At 41.5% G+C, this 22,158-nt stretch overlaps 3 protein-coding genes across 4 annotated transcripts in view; all 3 read right to left on the bottom strand.

Annotated features, from left to right (window-relative positions):
* Positions 1-22,158, bottom strand: part of LOC143715491 (uncharacterized) — a 659,702-nt gene that overhangs the window by 42,439 nt on the left and 595,105 nt on the right. The window lies entirely within an intron of this gene.
* Positions 1-22,158, bottom strand: part of LOC143715460 (uncharacterized) — a 263,726-nt gene that overhangs the window by 150,129 nt on the left and 91,439 nt on the right. The gene's annotated exons all lie outside the window — the stretch shown is intronic.
* Positions 489-22,158, bottom strand: part of LOC143715448 (uncharacterized) — a 53,929-nt gene continuing 32,259 nt past the window's right edge. The window contains exons 2-3 of one of the 2 annotated variants that reach the window (XM_077207258.1): positions 4,466-4,700; positions 489-4,242 (exon numbers count right to left, since the gene is read on the bottom strand). In XM_077207258.1, the coding sequence (XP_077063373.1) occupies positions 3,467-4,242; positions 4,466-4,550 (861 nt within the window). In that variant the 5' untranslated portion in view covers positions 4,551-4,700 and the 3' untranslated portion in view covers positions 489-3,466. The remainder of the gene's footprint in view (positions 4,243-4,465; positions 4,701-22,158) is intronic. The other variant, XM_077207259.1, reaches the window with a different exon arrangement.

Below are 22,158 nucleotides of genomic sequence, written 5' to 3'. Positions count from 1 at the left end.
CCTGTCTTGCCAGTTATTGGATCTTTGGATCCATCTGTGTATATCTGTATTGAGTCATCAAACCTGGTTACATACAACTAATTTATGTTACATAAACATTGATTCCATGTGACAAAATTAGATCTAAAGTATGATTACGACAATGAGTGGATCCTGAGATGTGTTGGAACTGCAATAGAGTTTAGGATGTCTGTAAATGTCAATCCCAATGTGTCCTTTTCATTATCATCATGATATTAAAATCACCAACAATTAGGACTTTATATGCAGCCAGTACTAACTCTGATAGAAAATCAGTAAATTCTTTGATGAAGTCTGAACGGTGCCCTGGTGGCCTCTATACAGTAGCTAGCACAAATGTCAAATGGGATTTGTCATTTACACTATAAGACTTTATTTTCCTGCTAAGACAAAAGCTGAGATAAAACGTACCGTGCAACAAAACGCACCATGGAGAGAAGACTTAAAAAAAAGAGCACAGGACACACTTTTCTCCTACTATATAATCTATATCAGAATAAGAATCAATTTATTGCCAAGTAGTGTTGTGCACATACAAGGAATTTGCTTTGGTAATAAGGTGTTACCGAGGCTGCTATACTCAGCGCCAACTTGAGAAAAATACAGCATGACATGAGGAGAGGTGAGGAGAAAAAAGGCAACCCCCAGACTATGCTCCTGTAAGGAGAACAGTCTGGGAACAGGAAAAAAAAACACCTCAGCAACATTAACACATAAACAGTACACTCTACAAACAAGACATTGCAACACGGTTGGGAGTGGGGGATGGAGGTAGTCCAGCCCAGGCAAGCAGCATCCGGTCCTGCAGCCATTATGGCGCTGGTCACAGACCCGCCTGTCAGACTGGGGGTACGAAGCGGTGAAGGCGTGGGATGGGGTGTGGGGCAGGTGCATTTCTGTGTATGTGTAAGTTCATGTGTGTGTAGGCCTGGAGAGAGTCGCTAAGCCAGCACCATAATCTAGGAGCCTCATCCGCAGGATTGTCATAGCGATACACAGCAAGTTGCCATGGAGACAACCTTGATCATGTCCCAGGCAGAGTCAACAATCATCAGGTGTCTGAGGAGTCGGGGAAGGAATGCAAGAGCGGCTCACTGCAGTGCTCTTCCGGGAGAGTTGTTGTTCCAGCAGCGGCCTTGGCCAAGGCCAGTGCTGGTAGGGGGGTGCCGAAACAGATAAGATTGGGATTGTTTGGTCTTGGGGCGAGTAGCCGCATTCAATTTATACAGGCTATTCTCTTGGTACATTTTGGTCTCTGAAACGATCCATTTGCCTTTGCAAAGCTGTGAGCTTCTCCATGATGTTATCCATATTGTGTTTCATAGACCCAGTCTGAGTGCTGACAGCTCTGCCCACCGCTTCAATCATCACGGGCAGCCTTGCGGTGCTTTTGACATCTGTAACCGTCTGCTTAGTTCCTCGATAAACCAGGGCAATGCCTAATCCAATCAGCAGAAGACCTGTTATCATGGTGCCGAATAGGTAGATATCTTCAATGTCCTCCACGGAAAGAGCCGCCAGACACACGACCCGCCACCTCTCCCACGCGTCCATCGTGTAGCCAGCTGCGAACGTTCCGGCAGCGCAGTCAGGTTCCCCCGAACCCAAGCTTCTCGTCGAGAAGATGGTGTCAATTGCGTTGAGAGACCAGTTGATCAAATCCATAATTTCTTGGTTTTGGAGAGCAGTGTAGCGAGAGTCTCTCAAAGTACAAGACATTAGACGTGACGAGAGAAGCAAAGCAGGAGAGGTAAGGGGAGGGAGAGAAAATGCGACCGCCTTCGCTGAGAGCCAAGAGGGACTATATACCACATATGGTGTATCTTGTGAATCTATTGTTTTATCCTTTTCATGTTTGGTATAATTTTAAATATCTCAGTGCGATCGGTAAAATGGTCTTAATTTCATTGCAGTCATTGGTATTATGAGAAAGATTGAACACTTAGGAGAATCCTGTTCTCCTCTTTGGTTGGTGTCTTTTCAATATATCTAATAATTCTCCCCTGTCCCCTGAAACCAGGTGTTACCCCCTGGGGTATGTTAATAGATCCAAAACAACTCTAAAAAATATTTGTACAAGCCTTTTGTTCTGGTCTGGGTATATAAGGGTAAGTGGCAGAGCAGTTCTTTGGGAACCGGTAACCAGAAAACCCCCATGCAGTGCTGTGTCATGTCTTCCCGAGGCTTACACTCGTAACACACTCACACACCACTGTGGGTCTCTGTCAGGGATGCATTTCTTGCTCTTAGAGTCATCTTTGAGCAATGGATGTCATGTATTTATTATTTCTGAATTGGCTTCTAATTATTTACATGTGTAAATTACACAATATTTTTATCTCCATCCATCCATCCATCCATCCATCCATCCATCTTCTTCCGTTTATCCGGGGCCGGGTCGCGGGGGCAGCAGTCTGAAGGGGGTCGCACACCGGACGAGAAGCACAGCCCCGCGCAGCGCCATGTATTTCAAATTTGAACACATTATTCTCTATGAGTGTACACACACCGGCGGCGCAATTCGGCGTCATTCCACGGAGCCCAGCTACGGCTCAGGACCTTGTTCAAAACCCTGCCACGCCACAGAGCGCCATTTACATAGTTTTCTATTAAATTTACATTTATTTGTTTCATATCGTCGTTAATGTATATACTGACTTCACCCTGTGCTGCAATATACATTTAGTTTTACATTAATTTACAGAAATCAGCTGCTTGAATGAAAATTGCTGATGTTATCGGATTTTCAGACGAGATTCTCTCAATTCATTAAGTTAACGGACGCTCTGAGGTAAAGTGTGTTCAGACCGCAGACTTACCAATGATTGTATTTAATTGTACAGTACAATCATGACATAGTACAGACATTATCTTAATTCCATAATGTCCTTAAACATAACAATATTGCTGGCCATAAACTGAAAAAGTGCGCATCCGATGTGCGATACCTCGAGTTGTCGTAGATGCGATAATGACCCGTAGATGGTCTCGCTTAAACCGTACACACACACACACACAAACCTTTAACCTCATACATGAGCAGATCCGTTTGCGCTCTGGAGACGGGTTCGGTCTTTCCACTATCAAATTCCGCCATGTAAAAAAAAAAAAAATGTGCTCACTGTGACACAGAACAATGCTTTTTAATATGGTTCACTAGATTCTTTGATTGGCTGAAACTCTTCTCACACTGAGTACAGTGGTACGGCTTCTCTCCAGTATGAACTCGCTCGTGTGATTTCAGGTTTCCAGACTGAGTGAATCAGTTCTAGTTAAGCTCTTCCCACATTCACAACACACATTGTGTGTTTTCTGGTGCAGTTTTAAACTGTCCGGCCGTGAAAAACTCTTTGCACAGAGAGAACACACATAAGGCCTCTCACCGGAATGAACTTTTAGGTGGACTTTTAGATTTGATGATGAAATAAAATCTTTATCACACTGATCAGTTAAATGGCTTTTCTCCAGAGTGAATGTGCAGATGATAACTGAGAGTTGATGCTCGAGAAAAACTTTTTCCACACTGAGTGCATGTATACGGTTTCTCTCCAGTGTGAATTCTCATGTGTGTGTTAAGGGTTTGTTTAATTTTGAAACTCTTCTCACACTGAGTACAGTTGTACGGCTTCTCTCCAGTATGTATTCGCTCGTGTCTTTTCAGGATTCCAGACTGAGTGAAACTCTTGTCACAATATGAGCACTTGTAAGGTTTTTCTCCAGTATGAATTATTTGGTGCTGTTTCAGATGCTCAGCTCTAGTAAAGCTCTTCCCACAGTCAAAGCACATATAATCTCTCACTTCATTGTGTGTTTTCTGGTGCAGTTTAAAACTGTCCAGCCTTGAAAAACTCTTTCCACAGAGAGAACACACATAAGGCTTCTCATCTGAATGAACTTTCAGATGTGTTTTTAGTTGTGATGATGAAATAAAATCTTTACCACACTTATCACAGTTAAATGTTTTTTCTCCAGAGTGAATGTGCAGATGATAACTGAGACCTGATGCTTGAGAAAAACTCTTTCCACACTGAGTGCATGTATACGGTTTCTCTCCAGTGTGAATTCTCATGTGCGTGTTAAAGTTTACTTTCTGTGTGAAACTCTTTCCACACTGAATGCAGGTGTGCGTCTTTTTGGCTTTTGTTCTTTGAATTGTAAAGTTACGATGTTCCTCCTCCACTTCATTCAGTTCTTGTCTTTTCTCTTTCACTCTCACCTGGTCTAAAACACAGATCAAATTAGAATCAGTTCAATAACAGAAAGCAACATAGATCAGATTTTTCATTTTTTGTTCTGTCATTCACTTGTTAATATAGTAAAAATATGTTGGACAACTGCTATATACAAGGTTATGATCATTTGGATCATTTATCATCCATATTCTGCTTAATAATTCACATCTACCAAGACAGTCAACAATGAAGAATCAAGAATGGACATCAACCTGTTTGTTCCTCAGTATCTTCATGTTTTATTCTGGATGGTTCTGGATCACTCATGTCTTCAATCTCCTCTTTAATAAACTCCATCCTTAACAGTCACACAGATTTCAGCTGCTACTCCTGGAGTTTGTCCTTCTCTTGTAGGATGATGGGAATATTCCCAGTATTTATTGGTGAATTGTTGTGGGAGGGGCTTCACTGCAGGTGTGAACTGTGATCACTGTGTTTTTATCCAATCTGCATTTAAAAAGTACAGGGTTATCATGTTTAACTGAGCTGCTGAAAAGTCTATCTCCAAAAGTTCCCTGTTTTCAGCTCATTCATTATGGTGATGTCTGAGATCTTCAGTAAATTGGCACATTAAATCGTTTTATTGGAGTCAACAGGCTGAAAGAAACTACAGCATCATCACCTTTAACAACTTAAGTTTTTAGAATGAGTTCAAGAAGGATAAAATGTGAATATTGAAGTGAACCCTGATTTAATAACGGAAAACAAGTGAGATCTGTTTATCAAATATCATATTTTTGATGCACCAAAGGTTAGTTTTGTAATCCTCTTGTTAATAGTCCAAATTTGAATGATGTTGAAGATTTTATAATTTAGAAACTAAGTAATTTAGCTATATATTTGGACACAATTATTTCTTGTATGAGTTTCCTCTAATAGGACTCTGTCTAGGTGACTTTGAAAGCTACAAGACCTTCTGTAAAAATACCCTGAATGTCAATTCTATTCCGAGAAGTCACATGGTATGAGATATTTACCCAAAACTATCTATTAAGGCTGGGTAAAAAATATCGATTTCTCGATTTTAATCGATTCTCATTTTTACGAACCGATATCGATTCTTAAATCCCAAGAATCGATTAGTCATCCTGTTTTCCGTTGATGAATGAATGAAACATAGCACACATCCCATCAAATAAACGCAATAATCTTTGTGCTTTGTTACTGTTGATATGAAACAAAGTCTCAGATTTCAAATTATGTCCATTTTCTTACGAAATTCAAAAACATAACCGTTTTTGGCGCTCTGGCGCGCGCAGCTCAGCTCAAGAGAATCAGCAGCGCCGAGCACACATGATCTTCTCTTCCGCCTTAATATTACCAGTTACAGCGTGACATAAACAAGAATGAGCATCTGAAAGTGTTTTAAAAGATAGAGTACAACTTATCGAAATCCTTATAGTTACATGGAATCGCTCAATCAGTGTTTCAACCATGGAAAGACGTCAGTGAAAAGCAAGTATAGGCTACAATGTCATGCGACGTCACATCACATTTACCTCAGAAAAACCATACCCAGTAACCGGCATGAACTCGTTAGTCAGCTAGAAAAAGTAACTCTAGAGAGGAGCATTTTGCTACATATATGCACCTGCACCATAATACATATTCATTATAATTGTTTTATGTTCTTCAATATTTAATGCATGTCTGAATAAATCTGGCAAGTTTTTATGACAGCCACCATTTAAATGTTTATATTTCATATAACTTTATTATTAGAAAAATAAATAAAAGAGTAATTTAAGTGTTTGTATACAAATCAGTAAATCTTTACCTTCTTTACCTTCAATATTAGGCTATACTAGGCTAATGAAACAATTTTAATGATACAACTGACTCCCATAGTTTACAGCATTGGTTAAGAGATTTGTTTTCCTTGAGAAAATTTGCCATGTATTGTACCTGATATCCAAAATAATCAATATTGAATTGAAATCGAATCGAATTGCAAGCTTGTGAATCGAAATCAAATCGAATTGTGAAATTTGTGTCAATACCCAGCCCTACTATCTATAGGGTGTTACCTTCTTTGGAAGATGATGTATGTATATAACTCTGAACCAAAATACACTCCGGAGCGCACTGGAAGGCCGGAGGGCCAGAGCGTTAGAGCGCCGTTCTATGGAACGGAACGGCGTTCGAAAATAAAGTCTAATTATTTCTGGCATTAAAGATCTCTGCGAAGTTATTTTTCAGAACAATTGAAACCACTTCAATGACAACTGCTGCACAAGATTATATATACAGGAATTACAGGATTTAAAACATTTTAAGACCTCATTGTCCACTTTTAACCATTACATCAGCGGCATCTTAAATTTACTATATATTAATTGTAAGATAGCACAACTAAACAGTCTTAGTCTGTGATAACTCCTTATCAATCCAACATAATTTAGAAGGGTGGGAACGAAGCACAAGATAATTAAATGAGTGACTAACCCAATGCCAGGTTTATTAGAAAGAGAAACCAGAAACCAGAATTAGACCAATAAATAAAACAATTTGGGTGTAAATCGGACAGTTCATCACGATACGATATCGATTCTCTCAGCCAGCGATACGATATTTGCTGATACCTCAAAAAATTCTGCGATACGATTATGATTCGATTCAGGGCCAAACCAATCGATTAATCAATATTTAGATATTATGTTCACACAACCAGTTATGTTTTTATTATCTCACAAATGCAACCAAAATATATAACATGAACGTTTAATTAAACCCTTTGAAAATTGCATACCCTCTCCCAATTGGGACATTTACAACAGAAGAGGTAATTTGCAAGAACGTTTTTTTTGTGTGCATTCCAAGTAATATCAAACTACAGCTGGGTTGTTTTGATTAATAATAACTTAAAAAAATACAAAATTAAAGTGAATTGAAAGTATGTTTTTTATATATTTAAAGTTTTTTTGTTGCAGAAGCAGCTAACTCCACATTTCATGTTACGGAGTTAAACAAAACCAAGTAATTGTTATGATACATAATACAACACTCAGTTAATCTTTGTAACGTTAATCTCCTCAGATGACACAGACGCCTGACAAACTTTGCTGTTGTGATTAACGTACACACACTACTTTTCCCTCAACACTAAACGTGCTGCTTTAGTAAGTTTCCATTTAAGTTTTATTTTCCTTTTACACCCCGAAAAAGAAATCACGGGAAATCAAAGTTCGTTGAAATTATCCATCCTCAATCACTTTTAGTCAGCTTTGATGAAACTCCTCTTAGCTAGCACATCTTTTTGAAGTTTAATCTGACATGAATACTGCGGGCTGAGTCGCTAAAACGGACTTATCGTGTTGTGTTCAACAAGGGTGCTACTGCTTGTCGGTTTCTGCTGTAAAACATGAACTCGTGATGCCTTGACAGTGGACAATACCGGCTTTTATGACAAAAACTGTTTAGGGTTCAGTCAATATTTGTCAGGCGTCTATTTCAGCTGAGGAGATTAACGTTATAAAGACACACCGGCAGACAGTATTTTGAGTAAACGAAAATGCACGCTTTGGCAGAAGGATGAGAATGTAGAGAGTGTCAAAATAAAGGTACCGTATGTCGATATTTTACGTGTGGCATCGATGCATCGTATCGTTAGATGTTATATCGATGCATCGATCCATATCGATGTATTGTTACACCCCAACAAACAATTGACAAAACTTATTGCAGAGAGAAAATAAACCTCTCTGAGCTAACGGGAAAATGAGTTCACACAGAATATTCCATAGACGTATTTGTAACATCAACTCTTATAACTGTCTGCAAACCATAGCTCTTTTGGTACACTTCTCATAACAAACACCTGACTGGTCAGACAGTTTACCTGTGATTACGGAGTGCTTTGTGTTTCTGGTTTCACGTTCCCTGGTGCTATTTTACAGTTCCAGAAACAACTTGTGTAGCTTACAGTTTTTCACGAATTATTATACGCCTGTTTAACTGAAGCTAATTTGGGTGGGTTTCTCCCATCCCCATACAATGTCACTTCTCTGTCTTTTGAGGCCCTGACGAGAACGTTGGTATCCTCGGCTGTGAACCGCTCCTGGCGTGTGCCTGGCAAATCCGCCATTATAACAGCAATCCGCCATGGAACAAGCGTTCCTGCTTTTTAAAGGGAATCTGAGATGGCGCTCTGATTGGTTTATTGCACGTTACACCCAAACCACACCTATGAGTAATGTAGCTAGACCAACCCATTTTAGATTTTTTTAGATCCGTCCACAAAGTTACTTGCGTTTCTAGTTTGATACTCCTGTTTTAGATAATAAAATAGGGCCCTAAATGTTTTTATTCTTTAATTTTTTTGTTTACACATTAATATTTTCAACTAAAAGAAAACCTTATGATGTAACGTAAGCTTGTTGTGTATATTACATTTCCCCATTAGTAAACGATGTTGTTTAACATCTGGGCGTAAAGGGACATATGCACTAGTCAGAGAGCACGGTAACAGATGACATCAAATCTAGCGGGATTCCATAAATAAACTGCACCGAATCCCACTATTCGCCTACGCAATGATTAAATTCAGGCAAACTTTAGCATACAGTAGGTAGCCAACCAGAATGCCTATTATCGCCACAGCAAACCACCGCGGCAAAAATAAACCAGTCGCATTTCAAAGTCATTCGCGAAATGACTGCCAGGTGGCGCAAAGGGATATTGTGCAAAACAGCAGCAATTGCATTTTGAAATGTAAGTGGGGTTAATGTCAATCAACAGTAACGATGAAATACTACAACTATGGTAAAAAGAATATAAATTTTTTTTTTGGACAGAAAAATAGAATGAAAAGTTAAGAATAGAGACGACAACAATAGCGAATATTTCATATTGTAGGCCTATGTGGGTGACATAAGCCTATTCCCCGGGGGAGAAGCGCGATAAAAAAACAGAAATAACAAACAAAAATAAATTAGGTGCAATGAAGATGTTTATTTTTACTGTTATATTTGTCTTTATTATATTTGTCTCTGTAAAATCCAAACCAGCGTTTTAGTCACGTTCATGATTCCAGTGGCCTTAATGCATGCACGGCTTTTCAAAATGTCACAAAGCGTTTGGAGCCACAGTTCAGTGCTTCATTGTGCGTGCAGGACATAGGTGTTAATGTTCCGTCTTTCATATGGACAGTGTCGGATAGCCAGCCTGATGAGCAGGCAAAGGCAAAATTATTTTAAGGATAAATCTCTCGATGTGTCCAAATGTAGACCCTATATCTTATTAAATTATAAATATTGTAGTTTATTTATTGTATTTAAAGTTTTTTCACACAACATTTCAATTGAAGTGTTCAATCCAGTTGTTTCAACTGGTTTTGTAGAGTTTTAGAATGTTTGAGCAGTGTGTATGATTGTCATGTAGGATTTGAGGGCGAACCAAACACAAATGAATCTTCCAGATGATTTGTTCAAAAATAATTCCACACAAAACTCAACATTCCAGATCCCCAAATCACCAGTTTAATCTAGGGCCATAAATGGAGTGGGCTCCAGCCAGGTCTAAAGCTTCAAAGAGATGTGCCCAACTAAAGGAGAACGTCGTCAACGTTAGATAATTTGGAAAAGACTGATTGGTTCATGATGGCATGGCTCAGAACCCACCAAGATAATGGCACAGGTTGTTTGCACCCATGACAAATGATTTAAAACAGACCTACTTTTTAAGGACCTTTGAACGACCACAGGGTTGAAATCTCTTAAAACCACAGAGACTGAGACTTTACATATAAAATACATAAAATCATCCCAAAACAATTATTGACGCATTTCTAATCAAACATTGTTCAACTACATAATCCTATATTGTATCTACAACCTCTGTATGTGTCTATTATGCTTAGATCACATACAAGTCTGTTATAACTATATGTAATTGTTATAACTATTAGATGTTTGAATGAAAGTGTGTCTTGATTCCTATCAATACGTTCATATGTTCTTAATTCAGAAGATGGCTTATTGAAATCTGTGTAAGCCGAGTTTAAAATCTTAGAACCCGAACAAAGCCAGAGTTTTTAGTGGGGTTGAAAGAGTTTGGTTGAGTTGAATTTGTTCGCTAGAGCAGATTTACAGAAGTCATGGAGAAGCCATGACGAGTAACCGGACAGACAGACAATTAACCATGTAGACGAGCAGACAAAAGAACCCAAAATCAAGAACATGGGTTAAACAGCTTCATTCAAGCCATCTAACTACTCTCGTCTCACTTTTCTTTCTTTTTCTTAGTTTTCTTTTCTTTTCCGTTGAGAGTCTCGGTTCTAAGTAAGTTTTGCTGCAAAGTTTCGTTTAAACAATTCGACTGCAAAGCCCACTTTCCAACTTCAAAGACTTTCCATCCACCCGCCAACACGCCACGTGATTGGCCACCCAAGACATCTATCCAGGCACGAGGAGACCGCCAGCCAGTCAACGAACCCGGGAAACACCCTTTTACGCCGACAAAAGGAATCCCCAAAGAAAGGCAAAGACAAGCAAGTAGCCTCCAGACTCTTAACTGAACTGGTGCTTTGATATAACATTTAATAACCCCGCCTAAGAAACGATAGAAGGGTTAAATTAATGATTGATGGTTTGTTCAGGTTATGTCTTATAAGTGCATATAGAAACTTGGGATTTCATCATCTCACTCTTAAAACTCATTCTTTCCTCACTCTCTTTCTTTCTGCAACTCGTATGAATGTGTGTGTGCGTCTGACTGTGTTAGATATTAGTTTTATGTGTTAGAATAATCAATAAAGTCTACTTTGTATTTTAAAGATAATTGTTCTTGTGTTATGTGCTTACGAATTTAATGTCTTAAACTGCTAATCTAAGTTACCTTGCTTATACATAGTGTTTCACTATAGTTTGGATATTTCAGTTTAAAAGCTGATAGTTAGGGCCCGTTCAAATGAACGCTGGACGAGCATTTGCTCGGCCGTTTAAGTGATTCATTTAAGATTCCCTATAAATTAATTAATTCCTTTTGAGCTAAATTGACCTGTCTGACCCTACACATTACTACAGTCAACAATCTGGCATTATCTAAACATGAACTGTTGACGAAATGCGTTCATGCCAAGAAACGAATGGGAGTGAGCAAAATATACAGAGCTCTTTAATTCGCAATCAACCTCGTTTTATTGGAAGATGAATTCAACACGGCATGCTGTGTCTTTACATTTATTCATTTAGCAGACGCTTTTATCCACAGCGACCTACAAATGAGAACAATAGAAGCAGTTAAACTAACAGTAGGACAACAATACGTAAGTGCTATAACCCCTCTGTGTAATTTTAGTTCAGTTTTTTTTTTTTTTTTAAATAGAAGAGAAGAGAAAGTGTTCGATAGATTCGATCCGATACCAAAAATTCTGAGTGTCGACCGATACCGATGCCGATCCGATACCAACACAGTTTTTTCAGTAGAATTTACAGGTCCTTCTCAAAAAATTAGCATATTGTGATAAAGTTAATTATTTTCCAGAATGTAATGATAAAAATTAAACTTTCATATATTTTAGATTCATTGCACACCAACTGAAATATTTCAGGTCTTTTATTGCCTTATTACTGATGATTTTGGCATACAGCTCATGAAAACCCAAAATTCCTGTCTCAAAAAATTAGCATATCTTGAAAAGGGTCTCTAAACGAGCTATTAACCTAATCATCTGAATCAACTAATTAACTATAAACACCTGTAAAAGATTCTTGAGGCTTTTAAAAACTCCCAGCCTGTTTCATTACTCAAAACCGCAATCATGGGTAAGACTGCCGACCTGACTGCTGTCCAGAAGGCCATCATTGACACCCTCAAGCAAGAGGGTAAGACACAGAAAGAAATTTCTGAACAAATAGGCTGTTCCCAGAGTGCTGTATCAAGGCACCTCAGTGGGAAGTCTGTGGGAAGGAAAAAGTGTGGCAAAAAACGCTGCACAACGAGAAGAGGTGACCGGACCCTGAGGAAGATTGTGGAGAAGGACCGATTCCAGACCTTGGGGGACCTGCGGAAGCAGTGGACTGAGTCTGGAGTAGAAACATCCAGAGCCACCGTGCACAGGCGTGTGCAGGAAATGGGCTACAGGTGCCGCATTCCCCAGGTCAAGCCACTTTTGAACCAGAAACAGCGGCAGAAGCGCCTGACCTGGGCTACAGAGAAGCAGCACTGGAGTACCCACAGTCAGTGATGGTCTGGGGTGCCATGTCAGCTGCTGGTGTTGGTCCACTGTGTTTTATCAAGGGCAGGGTCAATGCAGCTAGCTATCAGGAGATTTTGGAGCACTTCATGCTTCCATCTGCTGAAAAGCTTTATGGAGATGAAGATTTCATTTTTCAGCACGACCTGGCACCTGCTCACAGTGCCAAAACCACTGGTAAATGGTTTACTGACCATGGTATTTCTGTGCTCAATTGGCCTGCCAACTCTCCTGACTTGAAACCCATAGAGAATCTGTGGGATATTGTGAAGAGAAAGTTGAGAGACGCAAGACCCGACACTCTGGATGAGCTTAAGGCCGCTATCGAAGCATCCCAGGCCTCCATAACACCTCAGCAGTGCCACAGGCCGATTGCCTTCATGCCACGCCGCAATTTCTTTCTGTGTCTTACCCTCTTGCTTGAGGGTGTCAATGATGGCCTTCTGGACAGCAGTCAGGTCGGCAGTCTAACCCATGATTGCGGTTTTGAGTAATGAAACAGGCTGGGAGTTTTTAAAAGCCTCAGGAATCTTTTGCAGGTGTTTAGAGTTAATTAGTTGATTCAGATGATTAGGTTAATAGCTTGTTTAGAGAACCTTTTCATGATATGCTACTTTTTTGATAGGAATTTTGGGTTTTCATGAGCTGTATGCCAAAATCATCAGTATTAAAACAATAAAAGACCTGAAATATTTTAGTTGGTGTGCAATGAATCTAAAATATATGAAAGTTTATTTTTTATCATTACATTATCGAAAATAATGAACTTTATCACAATATGCTAATTTTTTGAGAAGGACCTGTATATAACTCTCTGTGTGTTGAACTGATAATCACTCTTTTGTGTGTTAAACACAATCTACTTAATACAGACAACTTCATTGTAAAGAAAAACAAATCCAAAAAGTATATGATCATAATCTATGACAAAAATGCTTTTATAAACTAGATTAGTGGATAATTCAGCAGTAAAATTTACTCCAGAAAAATCACAAGTCCACAATAATTGTATAAAATCTGAACATCTAGTGAAAAATACAAATAAAAGACAAGTGTAACACTAAATCTGGTAAAACGTTACACATTGCTCTTTGTATTGTAAAATACATTCATGAAAAACAAGTTAACAAAAATCAAAAAGATACATTATTTTATATATAGCTATAGGCTACTATACAATTGAGACATGTCTTAAATGTATAGCACAGCTGTTTAATGAGGCAGCAACATATGATAGATAGGAAAGAACAAGAAAGGCCATTAATAATTTTTCATTGCGTCACTGTATTATGATATGAAAGGCTGCAATACAGTGCGGCACAAATCGCTTATGCGCATCCCGAGCGCAAAATGATGCGCTTGAAGCAACACGGAATCACAGCGCGTCGAGTCCGCATTGAAAAGTTCAAAGCACAACCGAAAGACATATTGATGCGTAGTGTATTAAACAGTATCTATCTATGCAATAGTTTAATAAGCCTTTTCTTTTAACAGTTTTACATTTTAGTTACTGTGCGCGTGAAGAACAATTATAGTGGACTCTACTCTAGTGTTGTGATCTAACAGACACACGGTAGAAACATGATTAAGTTACAGCAATAAAGTCCAACAAGATAGTCGTTTTATGCGAAACCATAGAGCTTTATCTACATATTAAGTATAATAATAGTAACATAGAATCATCTTGGAGAGAGTTTCATCATGTTGACTGTCGTAACCGAACGCGATGCTGAATGAAGAATGACTGACAGCCGCAGGCTGCAGCGGAGGGAAAAGTTTACGTGATCTTGAATTTAATGACTTAAATGTTCATTTCTATCTCACATTATACTATAATGGCTTCAGAACACTTGTAATATAGTGCACAAAAAACTGTATGGTGTTTTATAATGTTTATGGTGCTTTTCTGGGGCTTAACAATAACACAGAATAGTATACGCACAATATCGGATTTGGATCGGCCTCGTCTGGTCGATACCCGATCCGGCAAAAATGGCTGTATCGGAGCCGATACCGATGCTGAGTATCGGATCGGTGCATCCCTAGTGTTAGTACTACTGAATCAAGTGCTGCCGAAAAGATATGTCTTCAGCAGTTTCTTGAAAGTGGCTACGGACATCAGCTGCTCTGGTTGAGTTAGGCAGATCATTCCACCAACAGGGAACAGTCATGGTAAAGGTCCGAAAAAGAGATTTTGTGCCTTTTTGAGATGGTACCACAAGATGACATTCGCTAGCAGAGCACAAGTTTCTGGACGGCACATAAGTCTGTAATGAGTAATGAGTTTAGGTAAGAGGGAGCAGTGCCAGTGGTTGTTCTGTAGGCAAACGTCAGTGCCTTGAATTTAATGCGAGCGGCAACTGGTAACCAGTGCAACTTTGTGAGGAGAGGAGTGACGTGTGCTCTCTTTGGCTCATTAAAGACTACTCTGGCCGCAGCATTCTGGATCAATTGTAGAGGTTTGACAGAGCAAGCTGGAAGACCAGCCAGGAGAGCATTACAATAGTCCAGTCTGGATAAAACAAGTGCTTGGACAAGGAGTTGTGTAGCATGCTCTGTAAGGAAGGGCCTGATCCTCCTAATGTTGTGCAAGTTAAAACTGCAGGACCGGGCAGTTCTTGCAATGTGGTCTGTGAATTTCAACTGATCATCAATTTACAACCCCAAGGTTCCTAGCTGACCTTGACGGAGTTATGGATGACGAGCCTAGCTGAATGGAGAAGTTATGATGAAGTGTTGGGTTGGCCGAGACCACAAGTAGCTCTGTCTTCGCAAGGTTTAGTTGAAGGTGGTGGTCCTTCATCCAGCCAGAAATGTCTGTCAGGCAGGCTGAGATACGAGCAGCTACCGTTGGATCGTCAGGCTGGAATGAGAGGTAGAGTTGCATGTCATCAGCGTAGCAATGATAGGAAAAGCCATGTTTCTGAATCACAGATCCTAGTGATGTCATGTAAATGGAGAAGAGGAGTGGTCCAAGCACTGAGCCCTGAGGCACCCCAGTAGCTAGATGTTGGGTCTTAGATGCCACACCTCTCCACGACACCCTAAAGGACCTACCTGAGAGGTAAGACTCGAACCATTGGAGTGCAGTTCCCGAGATGCCCTTCATCAGTATTGACAGGAGGATCTGGTGGTTAACTGTGTCAAAAGCAGCAGACAGATCCAGCAGGATGAGGACTGAGGATTTGGAAGCTGCTCTTGCCAGTCTCAGAGCTTCAATTAGTGAGAGCAGGGCAGTCTTAGTTGAGTGTCCGCTTTTGAAACCAGACTGATTGTTGCCCAAGAGGTTGTTCTGTGTAAGAAAGGAGGAGATCTGGTTGAAAACAACTCGTTCAAGTGTTTTCGCGACAAATGGAGCTACCGGAAGCTACCGGTCTTTGAAGCAACAAATGCTAAATAATTTGTTCGTTTTTTTCGTGATTTGAATGGATGACGCGCAGCGACCATAATACTGTATGGTCGCTGCGTGTCATCCATAAAAATCAGGAAAAAAACTGTAACAAATTATTTAGCATTTGTTGTTTCAAAGACCGGTATGATGTGTTTTTACCCTGAAATGTTTAATTTCGAAAGAAACCCGGCGCGCGCAGTGAGGGAGACTAAATAAACTTGCTAAAAAGAGATCCAGCGTGCGAGAGAAACAAAGGAAAACGCATGTTCTTAATTTATGTTGCTTTGGACTATTTTCGTTCTGTACTGTTTGTTTTAATTGTTTAATTTAGCTGCAATTTCTTTTGACATACAAATTTAAAATATGGCAAGAATAAGATTCTGTTTCTTATTTTGCATCGTAAAGGAAATAAACTCTAAACTCGATGTTATTTATTGAAGTTTATTAAATAAATAAACTGTCCCGACACTTTATAAAACCTTGAAATGTGCGATGTGGTTTCAAACTTAATTTTTGTCTTCTTTTACATTTTCATTGGTTTTTATTTTGAAAGCAATACTATTTGTGACCCGACCTGGCGAAATGAGTCGGAAGTCGCAACGTCCCATTTTAAGATATGGGCCGATTATGTGGAAAAACAATGAAATAATAGATTTTTTTTTGTTGCTAATTTCAGAAAGAACAGACATTCAAAACTAATCTCCCAAAGTTTCGTAGTCCAGATAATTGAGTAAAGGTATTTAAATTACTATTAAAGTTTACAAAGTTTTACTAAATTCGCTGGAAATGAACATTGCTTTTCTCAACTCCTATCGTCACCTCTGAGCATTTCCCGGGTATCCCCTGAAACGTCACTATCTCTGCTCTCCAAATGGTGTTACACGTTGTATAGAACCAATCAAAAAGCTTAGAAATGTACACAAATGCTGATCATTTGTCGATGGGAAGCCGTTTCGACTGACCGGCACACGATTGGTCCAGCCACCCTCCTGTCAGACTCGCAGTGAGCTCTCTGTGTAATAAACAAGCTAGCAGATCTTCTGAGAAAGATTAAATATTATTAATTTGAGAAATGTCGCTGTCAAAAGAGAGCAAAGTTGCCCAAGCATCGCACACTGAGTCCGCGTTTTTTTCGTATGCGTTTTTCGTCTTCGTGATTCGGTGGCTCTGAATTGTCAAAACACCATTCAAACTGCTTTCTACGGATGCGAAAAACTTTTTTTTTATATAACGGATGAAAGTTTCGTAGACAGTGTGCAAGCGTGATTGACATAACGTGTGGTTGAATATTTTTTTCTAACGTGCGAAGTTTCGGATGCAAATTTCAGACTCAGTGTGCAATGGCCTTTATCTGTACAAAAATATCTGTGAGATTTGCCCAAAACCGCCGGTTGAGAAAGTAAGTTGTCCCTCTCCCTGCCCAGCAAAGAAGAAGAGCTGAAAGGTGAATTTAATGTCAAATTTGAATCTGAGTGAGTGTATTTACTGTGTATGGATGTGAGTGAGTGCAAATGTGAATGAGTGTAGCTATTTATCTGCAAGGAGAATCCATTACAATGTGCTTGATTAACCCAATATTAAACTGCTGGTATCTCCGTTATGAATTTGTTACACTGCAGTGTTTCCCCTACAATGTATTCAGCAGCGGCGCAGCGCCGCCGCTGGATTTTCAGCACCGCTGCAAAATCTTTTCCATGATCAGCAATATCACGACATTCACTTCATTCACTTACACACCTAAAAACACTGTCATGGCGACCGGTGGCGCTGCATTCGGTGGCTCTGAATCCCCTTGTTAACAAAGAGGAAAGAGCCACAAATGGAAATATTTTTGATTAGACTAATGTCACGTTGCCATAAGGGGCCGATCACATAGCACGTTTTTTGCGCGTGCAAATTCATTATTTCAAATGCGGCCGGCGCGCTCGTTTTTTCAAGCGCGCCTCTGTTCATGGTTGCAAAGCAACCTGCGTCCAGCAGCTCCTGTAAGAATGAGCGAACCACAGATCTCACATGACTCTGGGTCAGCCTGATTTTTCGACCACCAGCTTGAAAAACCTGACCATTTTGAAGCATACAGGCCCCGAGTCGACGGGGCCCTGGCTTCAGATATAGTGTTTAAAACCTTCTCAGGAAGGTCCTTGGGTACCCGTTGAGGGGCCAAACATGGAGGGCCCATAAATCAGGTCTCGGATGCCACAATGTCCCGTTCGCCTGTGTGAGGAGGTCTTCCCTCAGTGGGACAGGCCATGGGATTGTGTCCGATAACTGAACCAGTTCCGGGAACCACGGTCTGGTTTTCCAGAGAGGGGCCACCAGAAGGACTGGGCACCCACTCTCTCTGACCCGTTTGATGACTTGTGGAATCATCGAGACGGGGGGGGAAAGGCATAAAAGGGACGGTTGGGCCAGCGCGTCCCTGTTCTTCGAGAAGAACAATTTGCATTGGGTGTTGATTCTCCAGGCGAAAAGGTCGATTTCGTCCTCGCCAAACACCTTCCATATCAGACTGACCGTCTGTGGGTTCAGGGACCACTCGCCGAGGGGAGTGTTGCCCCGTGAAAGCATATCCGCGCCCACATTCTGGACGCCCGGGATATGCGCTGCTCTCAGAGAGCTCAGGTTGGTTTGTGCCCCTATAGAGGAGGTCTCTCGCCATCGCATGCAGGTTCCCTGACCTGATGCCCCCCTGGCGATTCATGTAGGCCACCACTGACGTATTGTCTGTGCGGACTAAGACGTGGTGACCCCTGAGGTTTGACAGAAATGCCTTCAGGGCCAACCCAACTGCTTTCATCTCCAGACAGTTGATATGTAAGCTCTGCTACGTGCTCGACCAGAGGCCGGATGCAGGCATGCCCTCGTGCACTGCTCCCCAACCCAGGTTGGACACATCTGTAAGAACCACTTTCCTCCTGGAAATTGTTCCCATTATCACCCCCTCGTGGTGCCAGTTCTGAGCCCGCCAGGGAATCAGGGTTCTTAAACAACCGTGATTCACCATAACATGCAAGCTGCCTGACTGCCATGCATGAGTTGCCACACGGCGTTCAGCCAATGCTGCATCAGGCGCATGCGCAGTAATCCCATGCGGAGTACTGGCGATGCTGCTGCCATGAGACCAAGCAGTTTCTGAAATTTCTTCAGTGGCGCTCTCTCACGCAATCTGAAAGTGCCTGCAAGCGCTCGCACCGAGAGCGCGCGCTCTGTGTGAGTCGCGCTGTCATAGCTCTCGAGTCTAAAACTGTGCCCAGAAAGATCACGCTCTGGCTGGGGGTTAGTTTGCTTTTTGAAACATTGATTGTGAAACCCAGGCATTTTAGATGGCCGAGAATCAAATCCCTGTGAGTTAATAGCTCGATTCTCGACTGTGCCCTCACCAGCCAGTCGTCGAGATAATTTAACAAACGCGCACTCCCTGAAATCTCAGAGGAGAAAGCGCTGCATCCACACAGTTCGTGAATGTACAGGGTGCCAACGATAGACCGAACGGCAAAGCGGTGCATTTATAAGCCCGGCCCTCGAAGGCGAATCTTAAGAATGGCGTGTGACGAGGATTTATTTGAATGTGAAAGTAAGCATCTTTCAGATCCATTGTGACAAACCAATCCCCCGGGCGCACTTGCGCGAGGATATGTTTGATAGTTAACAATTTGAACGGCCGTCTCATGAGAGCTTTTTTAAATGTCTCGAATCTAGAATGGGTCTTAGACCGCCGTCTTTTTTCGGAATCAGAAAATAACGGCTGTAAAAACCCATATTTTTTAGCACGGGGGGGGGGGGGGCTAATTCTATCGCCCCTTTTGCTAATAGATTTTGTACTTCGGTGCGAAGCACGTGACCCACGTTACTTCTCACCGAAGTCTCGAGAACCGCCTGAAATTTAAGGGGTCTGCGAGCGAATTGGAGTGAGTAACCTCACTTTATAGTGTTTATGACCCAACTCGACACATCAGGGATAGCTTGCCAGGCTAGAACTCGTGTGGCTAGGGCTTGACACACTGATTGGGGCTGGTCGCCTAACGTAGGGGGACCTGATACCCTTATATTGTGATTTTTGCACACATTGAGTGTTGGACTGACTGTACAAGCATTTGCGTGTGTGGAAGTCAGTGTTACAACAGGGGAGGGGCCGCCTAGTGAAGGGGGACTGTGAACCCATATATTGTGATTTGTGCACTCATTGAATGTTGGACTGACTGCACAAGCATTTGCGTGTGGGGAAGTCAGTGTTACAACAGGGGAGGGGCCGCCTAGTGAATGGGGACCGTGAATCCATATATTGTGATTTGTGCACACATTGAATGTTGGACTGACTGCACAAGCATTTGCGTGTGGGGAAGTCAGTGTTAAAACAGGGAAGGGGCCGCCTAGTGAAGGGGGACCGTGAACCCATGTGTTGTGCTCGTGTGCTTTATTTGGGTCGCCGTGAAAACGGCGTTTGTTTGCAAAGACGCGCTGACTGCTGCGGGCCTGTTTACAATAATAAAATCCCCAGCCGCCTGAACTGAACGCTGATCTCCCTCGAACGGGACCGGAGATGACTGAGCTGGAGAGAGTGAAGCACGCGGGGACGTGGACAGCGTGCGTTCACAAACGTCCGTGCTCTCTGGATGCCGTTAGCTGCGGCGCTTCTTCTTCCTCGGCCGAAGTAGGGCCGGAGAAGGAAGCGCGGGTGACGCAGAGCTAACGTTAGCCGAGTTCGCAGCACGGAGATAGGCATGCAGGTTGCACATCCGCCGACAGAGAGTGCATTCTCTGCGTGGTAGAGTCCCAGGCATGAAATACAGCTCGCGTGTTCGTAGGCCTCGCTTAACACGAGGCATATGGAACAACACTGATACAGATATAAACACATAATAAACATATTGAAAAGGATATCGCCGGATAGCCACAGGAGAGACGGCGTCAGGAGAAACACGGTTGAGATGTGTAGTCTGCTGAACTGTAGCTCGCTCAGGCTGAAGGCTTGTTCGACAGCGAAGGCTCAATAAATGGTCAGAGACGTGAAGTTTGTCGCTGAAGGAGTAAAATCTGCTATAATGGCGAATTCGGGGACTATTATAGACTGAGGTCACGACCCCTTGGCGGGCTCTGACGTGTATGACGCAGAGTGATCTCATTGGCCCGCGCCATTGGATGTGCAGTTGCCGCAGCGCAGCCTATGAGCGAGCCAGACGCTCATGTTCTAGCTGTGCAGCTGCAAATGCGCTTTACATAAAGGCTTCAGTAAATCGAGGAAAAGGAGTTTCCCCGCTGCGTATAGCTACGCAATACGAAGTGACCGTTCGAAAGGGAACTGACACTTTTCAAAGTCTGTGATTGCAGTGCCTCTCTGCGGTAAAGTGAAGCAAATACACACCCGCAATTTACCACAGCGTGAACGGTAAAAGTATTATTCTGGTTGGCTACCTACTGTACAACTAGCCTGACGTCATACTCAGATTCTAGTCATAATGTGAGTTTGATACTGCTCCATTGGGCTGTGATTATGGGGCGCGTTTCAAACGAACCAGGAAAGAAAATGCCTCTGCACACAATTGGATAGACCTACCACCAATCAGAGACACGGAGTAAGTGATGATTCCCGTAGGAAGGACGGCAAAAACATATTTCCGATCGACAAATGCCTTGATCACTGTTCTCTGTTCCTCTTTTAAAATTAATGCACTGTCGATATCTTCTATAACAGACTCGATGGCTGAATCTACACATAAACTAATTCAACCCAAGCACTCTTTGGTGACGTGATCCAGGCTAGCATACAACCTCTTTGGAAAAATATACATAGTGAATAGATTATACAAAATGTAATACCTTGGAAAATGGCATTTAAGACTTTTTAAGGGCCTTCATTATATCTCAATTCATTTATCAACTTTTAATACTTTTTTAGACCCCACGGACACCATGTATCATGTCACTTTTGCCACGTCATTTAGTAAATACTGTTATAGGCCTAATCATTTTGCTGGTGGGATTCTCTCTGAAATTTGTCTAAGATCCTCCGGCCATGATTAAAGCATATTTAAAGGCATTGTCTGGAGTCTGTTTAGTTATTGCTGCGCAGCAAATTAGTGCAGCACTAGAGATCTTATTTTAGTGTTCATGGGGGTCAAGATGTTGACCGACTCAGTCGACGTCATTTAGTAGACTAGACCCAGGAAAACTAATGTCGATCAGGAGACGTTCCGGGGGCGTTGATTAGTAGACGAGACCCAGGTAGATTTAAGTCAGGTGTGAAAGAATGAAGAAAAATCTTCCATAGTATCTAACAATATACTGTATATAAACTAAGTCAAACAGCCAGCAATTATAAT

This window comes from Siphateles boraxobius, unplaced genomic scaffold (assembly GCF_051911475.1).
Source record: "Siphateles boraxobius isolate OS27281-9 unplaced genomic scaffold, OSU_SipBor_1 6, whole genome shotgun sequence".
In the NCBI taxonomy this organism is placed as follows: Eukaryota; Metazoa; Chordata; class Actinopteri; order Cypriniformes; family Leuciscidae; genus Siphateles; species Siphateles boraxobius.
Note: the sequence above shows the minus strand (reverse complement) of the source record. Positions and strands in the feature narration are given on the sequence as shown.